This window comes from Megachile rotundata, chromosome 12 (assembly GCF_050947335.1).
Source record: "Megachile rotundata isolate GNS110a chromosome 12, iyMegRotu1, whole genome shotgun sequence".
In the NCBI taxonomy this organism is placed as follows: domain Eukaryota; kingdom Metazoa; phylum Arthropoda; class Insecta; order Hymenoptera; family Megachilidae; genus Megachile; species Megachile rotundata.
The window spans coordinates 14,852,779-14,865,763 of NC_134994.1; the positions used below are offsets into that span (position 1 = coordinate 14,852,779).

General features: G+C 45.6%; 1 protein-coding gene across 10 annotated transcripts in view; it reads right to left on the reverse strand.

The window, feature by feature from the left end:
• LOC100877762 (cell adhesion molecule Dscam2) overlaps positions 1-12,985 on the reverse strand; it is a 112,487-nt gene that overhangs the window by 44,149 nt on the left and 55,353 nt on the right. For all 10 annotated transcript variants that reach the window (XR_013040153.1, XR_013040154.1, XR_013040152.1 and 7 more), the window contains exons 5-7: positions 10,353-10,470; positions 4,803-5,046; positions 3,519-3,723 (exon numbers count right to left, since the gene is read on the reverse strand). Coding sequence is in view for 6 of the 10 variants with exons in the window: in XM_076538254.1 (XP_076394369.1) it covers positions 3,519-3,723; positions 4,803-5,046; positions 10,353-10,470 (567 nt within the window). In the remaining 4 variants the exon portion in view is untranslated. The remainder of the gene's footprint in view (positions 1-3,518; positions 3,724-4,802; positions 5,047-10,352; positions 10,471-12,985) is intronic.

The following is a 12,985-nucleotide window of genomic DNA, read 5'->3' on the forward strand; positions in this document are numbered from 1 at the left end:
ATCCAAACTGATATTATCCGGTACTATTGATGTAGAAGGAAGAGATCGTTACTGCAGATACAAAAAAGAGGAATAAATTGAACGAGGCCGTACTCGCAAATAATGGAATTCAAGAGAAACTGACTTCCTGCGATCTCAACAATGGAAGCCACATCGTCAAGAAGAAATATAATATCGGTAATAAACTCGGAGAAAGAAATTACAAGTATTTGTATACAGAGCTCGATAAAAAGAATCAAAGAGCAGTGAAACGCGGAAAAATAATATTAATACAAGGGAACAAAAAAGGATCTTTGTGTGAATGCAAAGTGTTAATAATATTTAATGAGCGTGGAAGTACACATAAACATGCGAAATACGTGTTCTCGAGGTAAGCCGAAAAGGAAGGAAATAACCGCGCAATCACCGTCCCTTTTAAACCAAATGAAAAATCGCTTGCCGCGGTTAATTCGCAGTCCCGGCAGGTTATCGTGGGCCGATTGCAGGTGAAACGTTCAAAGGTTGAATCCATTACCGTTCTTTGCCGCTGTTCTTGTTTCTATCGCAGCGTCTGGCCACTAAGAAGCTATTCTCCTTCGCCCCTTCAATTACCCCTTGCGTAGAATGGGATGGCGGCGGGCGTGGCGAGAGAGGAAATAGTTTCACCTCTGACGCTCGACAGGACTCGAATCGACGGAAAGAGAAAACAAACCGTACAAGCTTTCAGAACACGGCAACAATTGTATCTTTGAATCGTGGTCAGTGAAATGGAGGCCAACAGCGAACGAAAGAGAAGTTGAAGTTTCAACGACTATCAAACTTACCGGAAGCCCGCTATATCGCGGGCCGCGTTTAACGACTAAGAAAGTACGTAAGGAACTTTCCGCGCAATCGTAAGAAAAGAGAATAATTAATTCCGTTCGTAAATCGAGTTTTAATTGAATTTCGGATCGAACAAAATCGCATTATTCCTTGAAAAATATCGAGAATTCTTGCCTCGAGTGCATTCCCCGCCTGTTCGATATTTCCAATTAATCTTTCAGATATGTAGACCACAGTTGGCAATAAAACGCGCAGCGAGTTCTAAATCTAGCGAATTAATACGACTCTAATATTTGGAAAAAGTCTTCTGTTTGTTGCGCTGTTCGAGGAACGACGTCATTCCATAGATTCGCGGAAAAAAGAGAGAAAATATAGTGTCGATAAATTGGTTTTATTATATTTCCAGGGGGGAAAATTCGCGTATCGCGTAGCCGTTGCTCTCGATAGACCATATTAATACGCAACATCGGTCCCGCGTGCACGCGACCGAACGACGGAGGGCAAACGAGGCCATTTTCCTACAAAAATACCGCGTAGCCCGAGGCACAACGACTCCATGATGGAAAATACCTTTTCCCAGAGTTTTGGAACGACGAACGATACTCGGTCGACGCGAAATCTTCTCGTTCGTTGGAGGCTGGTGTTCCGCGAAATCGACAGATAGACAGCTCTGTTCTCTGTAACCGAGTTCTAGCCGATCGCAATCTGCCTTGGTAAAAGTGTTTTAATTGAAATCTTCGGAACCATAAACTTCGTAGTATCGATCAGCGTACCGGCTAGATACGGTTAATGGAAAAAACATACAAGTCCATTTCTCGAAACGGAACGGGATAGCGTAACTGGCAACAAATACGAAAACTCGCCAACGTAAAACTCGAAAAAACAAGTCGATCCGTTGCCGTATATCGAACTAACGGCTGTTTTACATCGAAATAACATGCTGGAAAGCGACACTGGGACACACGGTCGATCGTAATCGCTGACACACTTTATTGTCAGATGAAAAAGAGGGTCGAAGAAAGCGTTTGTAGGCCTCTAATTTTAAAATCCGTTTAGCCAAAAACGAAAGAATTAACTCGTTCTAAATTAAGTATCTAGGTTTTCTGTAACGAAACATCTTGTCATTTTATACTAAGATTAAGCTTTAAAACGTTGCCCGTTTAAAACTATTTAAATCGTGTCTAAAGTGCTTTTACCGCTCCCACAATAGGAAGCTAATTAAATATTCTGCCTTAATTAAAACGCTCCCTATTTTACGAATTTACAAATCAAATCACTGCTTCGATTCAATCTACCTTCTCCATTATCCGCGACAACCATTTCCTCGATTTCGGAGATCGAATTAAATCTCGTTGGACAAAACACTCCAGGTCTATTAACGTCATACAATACTGTATATGTATAAGAAGATATCGCGGTCAAAAAAATTCTCCATCGATGGGGAATTGAATTTTCCTCGATCTAAAAGCAGCTAAAATCAACAAGGAAAAGAACGCGACGAGCACGAACGACGGCTGGTGAGATTCTATAATTAAAAGCATTGGATTCGAAGCGAGCGCGATTAACGGGTGGCAAACAGCGATTTCCAGCTGGAGGCACGATCGGGAGAGAGATGTGGCCATTTTCGCGCAAAAATGGCACGTACTTCCCTGGAGGAAAGCAGTGCGGCTCCGTGATGGAAAACGCGTTACGATGGAGTGCCACGCAAACCTGGAATGGATCGTATGGGGAGGAGTTCCACTGCATTAACCACCGGCAACCTATCACCGCGGAACCATTCGCTCGACAAACAAGTTCACCCCAACCCTTTCGCCTCTTTCGTCGTCCCGGAGTCTACTAGAAGTCTGTCTTCCAAACATCGGTTCAACCTCGTTCCCATCGCCGAGCCAGGGAAATCTCCGCTTCAAAAAATAGAGCAAAATCGAAAGATAACGTCCTCGGCTCTTATCGCCGCGTCGACTGCTACGACTCTTTTTGGTCGAAGTTGGGAAAAATTTAACGAGGAATGATTCGAAAGACGACGGAGAAATCGGACGTAATTGAGAGCTGTGGCTGTTTCCGTGATGTCATTAGACGCCACGTTGGACTGTCTTAAACGTTTCATTTCGCGGAACGTTCGTTAAGCTGTTTTCGCGAGCTATCCTCGGAGAAGGGGAAACGAGACGAGAAATGGTTGTTTAAAATCGTTTAAACGATATAATGGATATTACGCGAGAGTCAGCAGGGTAGCTCGAGCTTCATCCGCCGGGAGAAAAAGATTATTATGTAGAGAGGATGAGGAATTAAACGGGCAATCTTGAATATGCTTTAACGACAATTTAATAAAGCGATTCTCGTATCACGAGGTTACCGGTGAAACGGTATTTCTGTTAATCAGCGTGCATGAATCGGTATATTTATAATCCGATATTGTCTACCACGGTTTTCTTTGCAGTAACAATACTTTGCGTTTCTATTCGACTACTGTTTATCGTTAAGCGAATTCTTCTTTCTCGTGGAGCTTCCTCGGGCATGTTTTCATCGGTATTTCAAGTATTATATTTTATTACGAATAGTCCGCGATGATCGTTCAAAGTGTAAAAGGTATAAATTAGACTTCCAACTTCAATTAACGTCGGGTCTCTGTTTACTCGAATTTTCCAGCCTTCACCCCCACATGCAGGTTGCACCAGTGGCACAGAATAGAATCAAACGTTAAGCAAACAAAGAAAACTCACCACCCAGCCGCAATTCCGCAATTCCTTGAGCCATTTCATACTCGTTCCTCACAAAGCATTGGTACATGCCGCGATCCTCCCGTGCAACCGACATCACGGAAATACGTTCCCTGGATACCGCCCTTATGCGAGCACCCGTTCTCAATGGCTGACCGTCCTTCAACCAGTAGAGCGCAGCCTGCGGAAATCCACTTGCGCTGCACGTCTGAAAAGCAGTTCAGAGAAAGGGTACTGATGAGAGTCGGCCGGTATAACCGTGCCCAGCCGACACGAGAATGCCCTCGAATCTTCTCAGTCTTTTCCCCCTTCGAAAACAAGATTGCCGACATAGTTGGTCCAGCGGATACGTTGCGAGAAAACAAACATTAACACCGAACGTGTACCGCCGCCTTATCCTGCTACTCTCGTAAAAATCGGGTTACGCTACAAACGTGGACCGTGGTAAATGGTCCGGATACGAGCTAACAATTCACCGCGAAAATTGGAATCTAGTTGCTTTACGACCGACGATTTTGTCCGTCGACGCGCAGTTTTCAGAAACAAAGATTTATCGGAACGGCATAATCGTTACGGCAATTTAATCGCTGTACCGAAATGAACAACTTGTATGTTATGAAACCGACACGATTAATTTGCAATCGCGTTCCGGCGATTTACCATTAAGCGTGAAAAAGTTATGCGCCGCACGAATGTAAGCAACGTTAAACGCTGTTACGATGACGCGATGCGCGGCCTTTGCAATTGAAATGAAATTATAGGTCAATCTAACGGCCCTTTATCGACCGCGGACGCCGTATATTATGTACAAAGTTATTAAGGTTATTACAACGCGTTCGTAAACAAAATGTGGCAATATCATTGAATTCAACAATGTAAATGAAACATTATATTAAATATGTTCCGTGACGAAACACTGATAACCAACAACAGCGGCGCATATTGGAAAGCCGTTATTAAATCGTGAAACAGTGCGTATAGTAATCTTTGAACAATGCGGAACGCGAATAAAATGCCATTGGCAATTTCAATTTTTGCGAACGCGTTTCGTCGAATTTTAAATAGAATTAAAAAAATATTATGAAAAATAAAAATCTTTGGTATTAGAGCTCAGCTCGGATTTTAACGCGACCGATGTTTTCAACTGTACGCGATATTATCGTCAAAACGGTTGGGCATAAAAGGTAGTGAGAACCTTTGTCCAAGCTTCCCCGTTGGGTCGCATTGATTCGCACCACGGATTACCGGAATCGGCTGGTATAAATCCACACGGAAATCGTCAATTACCAAATGAGCGGCTTTTCCAAGATCGACGGTTTGAATCGACGGCTGAACATGAACGCTCAATGGCGCAGACACCGTTAACCTCACTTCCATGGATTCGCTGCCCTCCGAATTACTGGCGGTGCACATGTACGAGCCAGCATCGTTCTCCTGAACGCCTTGTATGATCAGCGAACCGTCTCTCACCATGTAATGCCCGGACGTGTCCTCGATCGGCTCTTCTCTCTGATTCCTGTTGTAATACCACCTACGACAGAACGCACGCAGAAAAAAAACGATAAAGTAACGTTTCTTGGTAGATCGGTCGGCTTGACCGGCTTTCGTCTTGAAATCGTAAAAAGCGGAACAGCGCGCAAGCTTTGTCGTTGCTCGTAAACTGCTGGCGTTACTACGAACCGGCACAATTGGAAATTCTATTTTAGACGACGTCGATACCGGAGGCTAAGGCGAATCTCTAGAAATAGCCGTGCTATTGTTCGGCTTAAATCCACGCCATTAATTTAATACGTCACTTTTACGGATGCTGATTTAATAAGAAGCATTTTTCTGCCGTTTAACTATACGATCGCACAATATTCACGACAACGAGAGCAAATAGTCGAACGAAGTATGAAAGACGCGAAACAACAATAACCGTGGCGCAGGAAGATTTCTCGTACGGCCGTCTGACCAGTGACGGTGTATACTACTGTCAACTCGAGCGCACCGCTACTCCGCTCCAGTGACTGGTCGGCTCGATGAATCGGAACTGTGCATCTCCCTTACAACCTGCAGTCTCGTTGCGATGCAAACGTTACACGTTACGTTCGATCGTTGCTCAAGATTCAAGCGTGGCAGGGCAAAAACGTGCTCATACCAGTGGCATTGGACAGAGAGCGATATTGGCCTGCTCCGCTCCGCTTTGCTATCCGCCTGAACCATTCCATTCCGACGGTGTATCTACCCGGCGCACTCGTGGCAACCACAAAATAACAACTGTTTCATCGGAAAGACTGAATACACATACGGCACGACCATGAATTGTGCTACGCTACTCATACGTTCTACGTTTTTCTTTCCTCTCTGTTCCTTTTTTGTTGACGAGGGCCCTGACTGCGCACGGTGCTCGTGTAGCGTCGAGATGTACTGGCACGTTTTCAAAACACTGCCGCTTGAACAAGCAGTCGGATAAACCGTAGCTTCACCGTGCACCGGAAACACACGCGAAAATCGTTAATACCGACGGATCTTTAAATAAAGAAGCTATATTGGATACGGGATACGCTCGTTCGTTCATCGGCGAGCATGGAAATTTTTGCGCTATACGTCCCCGAAACGTTTCCATCTCCGCGAATTTCAAGCGTCTCCGCAGACGGGATAATCGAATCGATCTTTCGCGACCACCTCCGACCTTTGACCTCGTCCGACCGAACCACCGCGCAAAATCTGAACCAATTCGGTCTCGAAATCGTGGAACACCGCATCGACCTTTAAACGCCCATTAACGTTTACTTTATTTTTTCAAATATCTCTGATCTTGTCGTGCACCGAACGCTCGTCGAACAAGGTTCGAAGAAATGTTCGCGTTGCACGGAAACGCGACGATCAGAGTCAACATTTATTCAGAAGAAGCTTGGAAAATAAAATTTTCGTTGGGCTGACGCTATTGATTCTGGTCTTCTAAGCGCGCGAGTCGTCCGTTCGCTCTGTCCGTCGACAAATATTATTCCTGGAAACCTCCTTTTCACCTGTCCGCTCTCTCAACTAGCACAGAGCTCCAGGTAACTCGGGATAATCGACGCGATAAAGGAAAACGAAGATGAAATCGTGCTCGTTGACGGTGCACTCCGTCTCCCTTTTACCAACGCATACGTGACCTCGCAAAATCGAATATCGTCGGACGCGGTCCGCGCAAAAATTGCCGAGAAAATGCTAAGTTCCACGGTCGACGAATATCTAGGCCGCGTTCTTTCCGCAGGGTCCGAATCTCCATCGTCGAATACCGGCTTGTCCAAAAAGTATTCTCGCCTTTTTTCGCGAAATATTCAAACGCCAACTGTTACCACTCGTTTTAGTCTCTCGTCGGAATTTCAGATGGAAATATTCTGTTATAGCGCTAACGATATGCACCGTTAACGGCACTTTTTCAAAAGAAAAACTAATATTTTGCCGTACGGTAATCCGAAAGCTAAGGAACCTATCCGAGGTGCTCCAACTTTGGCCAAAAATGCTCGTCCTCCTTTGACGCTGCGGTCTATCTCCGTCGGGGTCATCGACTTCGTCCACGATAGTTTCGAAAAGCGGCGTCACAAGCTCTCGAAGGTTGGTCGACTCGCGAGAGCCGGGATAAGGTAGGAGGTGTGGAAGGACTCCGGATGAGGTTGAAGAGTCGTACGGTACGAAACCAGGGACGGTGGAAGAGGAGGACGGAGGGGTCGACGACGAGGAGTATACCTATAGATAATCGAATTTACGGAGGGAAATTGGCGAGGAAACGAGATAGAGATAAAAGAGAGACGGAGATAGAAGCTGGGCCACACTGGCAAACTCTCCGACTTTTCGTCTCTCTCCTCGTTCTTGCTTATCCTTTGGCCCGCTCTCTTTCTCCGTTCGGTAGACAGCGCGCTCTCTTCGTCGGCTCGAAGAGAGGAGAAGCCGCGAAAGAGGCAGAGAGAGAGGCGAAGAAGGAGAGGCAGGGAATACGGTGAACAGCCACGTCAGTGACGTCGGCGTACACGTAAATGCGGAATATTTGATGGGCTGTCAGAAGCAGTCTCTGTAATCAGCGGTCGGTTTGTTTGCGCTACCCATACACCCATGCGTCTATGTACACGCCTTCTGCCTACGCGCGTGCACCCGCTCTGCCATCCTGCCCGCGAGAAACTGCGTGCGCGTTTATCGCGTCTCCTATATCCCGTGATTTTTATCTAATCGATCGTACAACAGACGTATCTCGAAGAACGTCGATATCGCGGGCGGCGTATCGCGGTTATCGATCGACGAAACTGGCGTCGAACTCAGCCTCGATCCGCGAAATTAATTACGGCTGTCAAACATAGGCGACAGGGAATTGTTAATAAAGCGGCGCTCGTATCGAATTATTCACGGCTCGCGTCGAAACTCGTTAAAATTTTGATACCTCTCTGACACGGTGATATCCGTTTACGAATAGGGACATCTACGCCGGTTAACGTCCGACGATTTTAACGGGTTTACGAGTTACACGGCTCGACGCAACAGTTTCGATAACACTGCGTCCAAGGCGAAACTAAATCAGTTCTCGTCCCGACAGGATAATCTTGTATACGAGCCAACCGACAGTCGCTGCAGGACCTTCTCGACGATCGTTGCCACGTAAAAAAAGACAACGTTAATACGCTCGTCGTTTAATGAACTCGTCGTCGTTGTCATTTCGATCACGCGCGATCGAATAACGGACCTATTAAAATTCTAATGCGCGAATCTCTTTGACCGCTCGTCGTTCTATCCCGTTTATTTTCGCGAGTACACCGCGAAACGCGAGTCGTCCAACCGGCACGTTTATTACGATTTCAGCTCCACGCGCTTTTGCTCGCAAACTCTTCTATCCTCTTGATTCCTGGACTCGATTACGTTCGGTCGTTTTGTTTCTTGCTCGACTTTATTCGATTCATGAAGCTGGCAAAGGAGTCCAAGTTTCGAGACCGAGCGCCAAAGAAACTCCATTAATATCGACCGAACGAACGGGCGATCTTTATCAAAGCAACTCGACGAAAGTTCGCGGGGGGTAACCTATGCAAGAGAATTCTCGATCGTCAAAGACGACCGAGTCTTTTCACCCTCTTCGTTCTTCGCTTCTCGTCGCATAATACAGCCTCGCGCATCGACGAGTCTTGTATGTTTCGTCCGTTAGTCGCGAAAATACCTAAAATAACCGGACTTTGTCGTCGTGACTGGCACCGCCGTTGAAACAGGAGAAACAGAGTCTCTCCTCGAGTCGTCCTAACTTATTCGATTACCGCGAACAATCGCGAGGGTCTCGTATCTTGGGTCATTACCGTCGCTCGCCTAACTCCCTGGTCATTTTCGAACGAAATCGCACCGCGAATCGCGAGATTTCTCTAGCGGAGAAAAGTTGCAGCGAGAAAAGAATGCTCGCATCCGGCTTATTTCGAGCAGAATCACGAGCAGACCAGCGCCGGAATTGGCAGCGGGAGGAGATTCGCCTCGAAATAACGTTATTCCTCGACGGTGTTCCATATTCTGGAATACGACCGAGAGAGAGACTACGAGCAAAATTGAAATTTTTACATTTCAATAACGTTATAATCCTCGTCCACGGCGCCGCATCGCTGCCACGGATTATCGTCGATGATTTAACGGAAGTTCCGGCCGGAGATTCGAGGATAACTCGGGGTGTCTTATTAATCTGAAGAGCTCCTTTTAATTCGCCCCGACGACCGTTACTTTCTACTTTCGCGACGTCCAGTGATTAGTTTGTACGACGGCAACTCGGTCCACGAGGAGAAGTAAATGGCTGCTTGTTTAATTGCATAACGGAAAATGAAGGAGAATAAAGTCGAGATATTAATGCAAGATGCTGTGAGCTTCTCGGTCTTTAACTTTATCCGGCATTAATTAACGCTTGCAAATGCATGCCGCGTATATAGTCGGATTCGCAAAAAATTATGTCCAAGAACTAAATTAACTTATTTGAACGAAGTAGGAAATAAAGTGTAGCTCGCGCGATCAAGCGTAGCTATAAATAAAATGAAAATTCAGCGTTCGCAAAGAAGAGAACTACTTCGAAGCGAGTTAATACGAGAATACGCGCGAAAATCTAATAAAACTTTTGTTTTCCTCGTCGAGCACCGATCAAAATATTTTTCATGCCAGAGGGAGCCGTGATCCCCGCAAAATCGAGCCAATTAAACTTCCCGAATGCATATTGCCCTCGACGTTGTATCGGGGAAACTGTTTGCCAAGTAAGCGAACCGTACTCGAGCATCGAAAGTCGGCAATTAAGGAACAGCCGATTCTCGAAATATTGTATATTTCTTTTCTATCGCGCAACTGCACGAGAAGTCAAACGGCGTACTACAGCGATACAAAGACTATTTTTTTCCTCGCTTTCGGTTTCCAGGCATTTGTCAGTAATTACGATGTCGTTACTAACATTCGACTTTTAATCGAGTATTACTTTTCGAGAGACGTTGCTTTCAACGCTACGGAAATAACGCACTCGGTGTATTATCCTCTCGTTTCTCTTTGAAACTTTGAAATATCTTTTGCCGAGCAGAGTGACATACTTTCTCGGTTGATTCCGAAGAGAAGAAGTTTCGCGTTTCTTCTAAAAGAGACAGAAAAGTAGACGGTAAAAGCAGAGGAAACACTTCGCGTAATCAAGAACGAACGAAATAGTTGACGCAAACGTCTCGACGTAAAAATATAGTTAATTAAAGATCGCGCGTGGGAGCGTTTCCATTTATCCGTGAGCATTATTTAACTCCGACGCCATCGAGTACACCGAACCAACGCGAGGAAAAAACACTATTGTGACTACGAGTTATCTCAAGATATCTTTGATATTCTTACCTGTTGGTAGGTGTTGGATTGCCGTACGCGACGCAAGGTATCACAATGGTGTCTTTCAGGCGAGCAGACATATAAACCACCTTCTCGTTTATCATCGGCGGCATGGTGCTCCGTATCTCTGCAAGCAGAGAAAGCCAAAAACGATCAAGCATAAATCCTTCAACGACAGGCCGTCGAAGTGTCCCGAACAAAGGAACGCGGGTGAACTCTCCGACGCGTGAAACAATCAAGAAATATCTCCGCCCCTGGCGAACTTGCTTGCTTGCTTGCCAGCGGGAAAGAAAATAGAAAAAAAACTTTACGGAGATTTTGGACAATAGCGGAAAAGGAAGAGAAATTTCCTTTTAATATCTTGGCTGCCGGAAGAACAGCTTCCTTCGACGAGACACCCCATTCCTGCCCAGATGAGTTCGCGTAAATTTTTCCTCGCGACGTACGCGATATATATTCATGGCGAAATACACCGACGAACGGGGCGCCGTTGAAAGTCGGGAGGGCGTTTAATAAGAAAAGAGCGGTATTAAAAACAGATCGTTGTAAATTACCGAGCAAAGATATTGCGGTGTACGCGAGCTTATTGATATCCTAAAGAGAAGTTTGGGGAAACCCTAGGAAAAACCATGGGTTCTCGAATCGATAACATAAACGATACACGAAATACGGCAGGAAAGAGTATTGAATTATATTGTTTGGAAAATTGATAGTGACAATATCGCGGGAGATTTAAGGAAGTAAAAAGAAACAAGCGAAAAAGGAAACGAGAGAGGGAAATACTTTCTTCAAGATTCTCGGGAGATCTTCCTTTTCCTGGCAAAACAGATACACGAGCCAGAGTGTTACACGTACACGAACAACAGGGGTTACTTTGCGGCACCGACGCACCCTCTTGCTCCCTCATGACGAGTTCATGTAACTTTGTTCCATGATATACGGGAAATGTCTTCCACGGCGTGTCATAAATAGCCGCCGGCTGAAAAAGGAACACGGGAACAACGGTTCACCGTGGCGAAGAAACAGGAAGGAGCAGAAGAAAAAGACGAAGCAGAAGAAGGATCGGGTGGAAAGGAAGCAGGAGAGTAACGGGGGTTGCAACGGCGCACGCATCAGACAAGACCTTTAATGGGGAATTATGGTCGCGAGATAGTGACTCCTCGCAAAATGTGCCGTGCCATAAAAATATCTGATAACTTGGAGCTATTTGGGCAAAATTTGCCATCCGTTATTCCTAAATTCCTCGATCCTCGGTAAAGACATTTCGAACAAGCTATTATCGTATCGAACCTTTGTCGCGAGAACGTGAAACGATCGCAGTCACGGAGAGAAAGTCTGCATTTTCAATAAAGGGCTATTCCCCAAAGAACGATCGCAAACTGTCAATAGTAGGGCAATTAAGCCATTCGTTTCATTAAGATTTCATTAACAGATACTCTGGTAATTAGCGATGCTCGAAATAAAACGGTACGAGGCAGACAGGTGTTACGAACACCACAGGATATCGTAATAAAGCGTTAATGAATATTACAACAAAGGTGGTCCCGCGTGTTTGCTATGGAAACGACAATCGATTCGATTAAAGCGCATCGTTTTTCGCGGCTCGACGCGTAGCGCTTCGTTATTAACTGGCCGTTATCGTCTTCTTCGTCGCTCCCCTTCCCACCAAATCACGAATATCCATCGATTATTCTATCGATGGTTGGAAACATGCTCGCAGGACCGAGTGACACGCGAGCCGTTACACAATACGCGTGCTGTTTCGTTCGACGAGGAAATTCAATACTGCTCGTTGCATTGCCGTTTCAACGTCACGCTATCCCCGAGCTCGAAAGAAGATATTCGTGACGCGCCAAGTACGGCTTTTAATCGTCGATGAACGTGGCCAATCGAAAGGATGCAAAGCGACGAGCAGTTCGTGTCGAGCGCAGATTTACCCTCATCGGGGAGAATATGCCAAGTATTTCACGCGAAACGAAGCACGCCTTCAAGAATTCGAATCCGCTCGTCGGTGTCTTCCCATCGAGTGATTTAGGAATTTCCTCGGCGAACTCGCTTTGACGTATATCTTTGGACGACCATGAAAAATGGGAAGCCAGCCGTCCATTTTGTAACCCGTTATGTCACCGTCGATACATCGGTATCCCTATTTCCTTGTTACCGAGGGTCCTGCACATTGGCAAGCACGGTTCGCTTCCCTGCGGAAATTGGCGACGTAGGGAGAACGTGTTCGTTACGCTGATGTTCGTCGAATGGACGAAATAAATTTTCGAATTCCTAAATTCGTGTCTAGATATTTCGAAGGCGTTGATCGAATCGCGCACGGTTACGATATTTTTACACGGATCAAAAGTTCAAATACCGTGAACGGGGAAACGAACAATGCGACACCCGTTTCAATAGAATTATTTTACGAGTTCGCGATACGCTGAAAAACTGTTTCCCAACGTACAAACGTGTTAACTGCATACTGATTCTCACGCGATAAACTCGAACTTCGTTGCAATTTGAAAATTTCGTTCCGACGCAAACAGATAATTTCGAAAAGTTTCCGCGTTGCTGGTACAAGTCATTGTGTATCGCGTTTTAGATGTTAATTTCGTGTATTCTAACCATGAGCGACGAGAGAGGTAAGCAAGCAG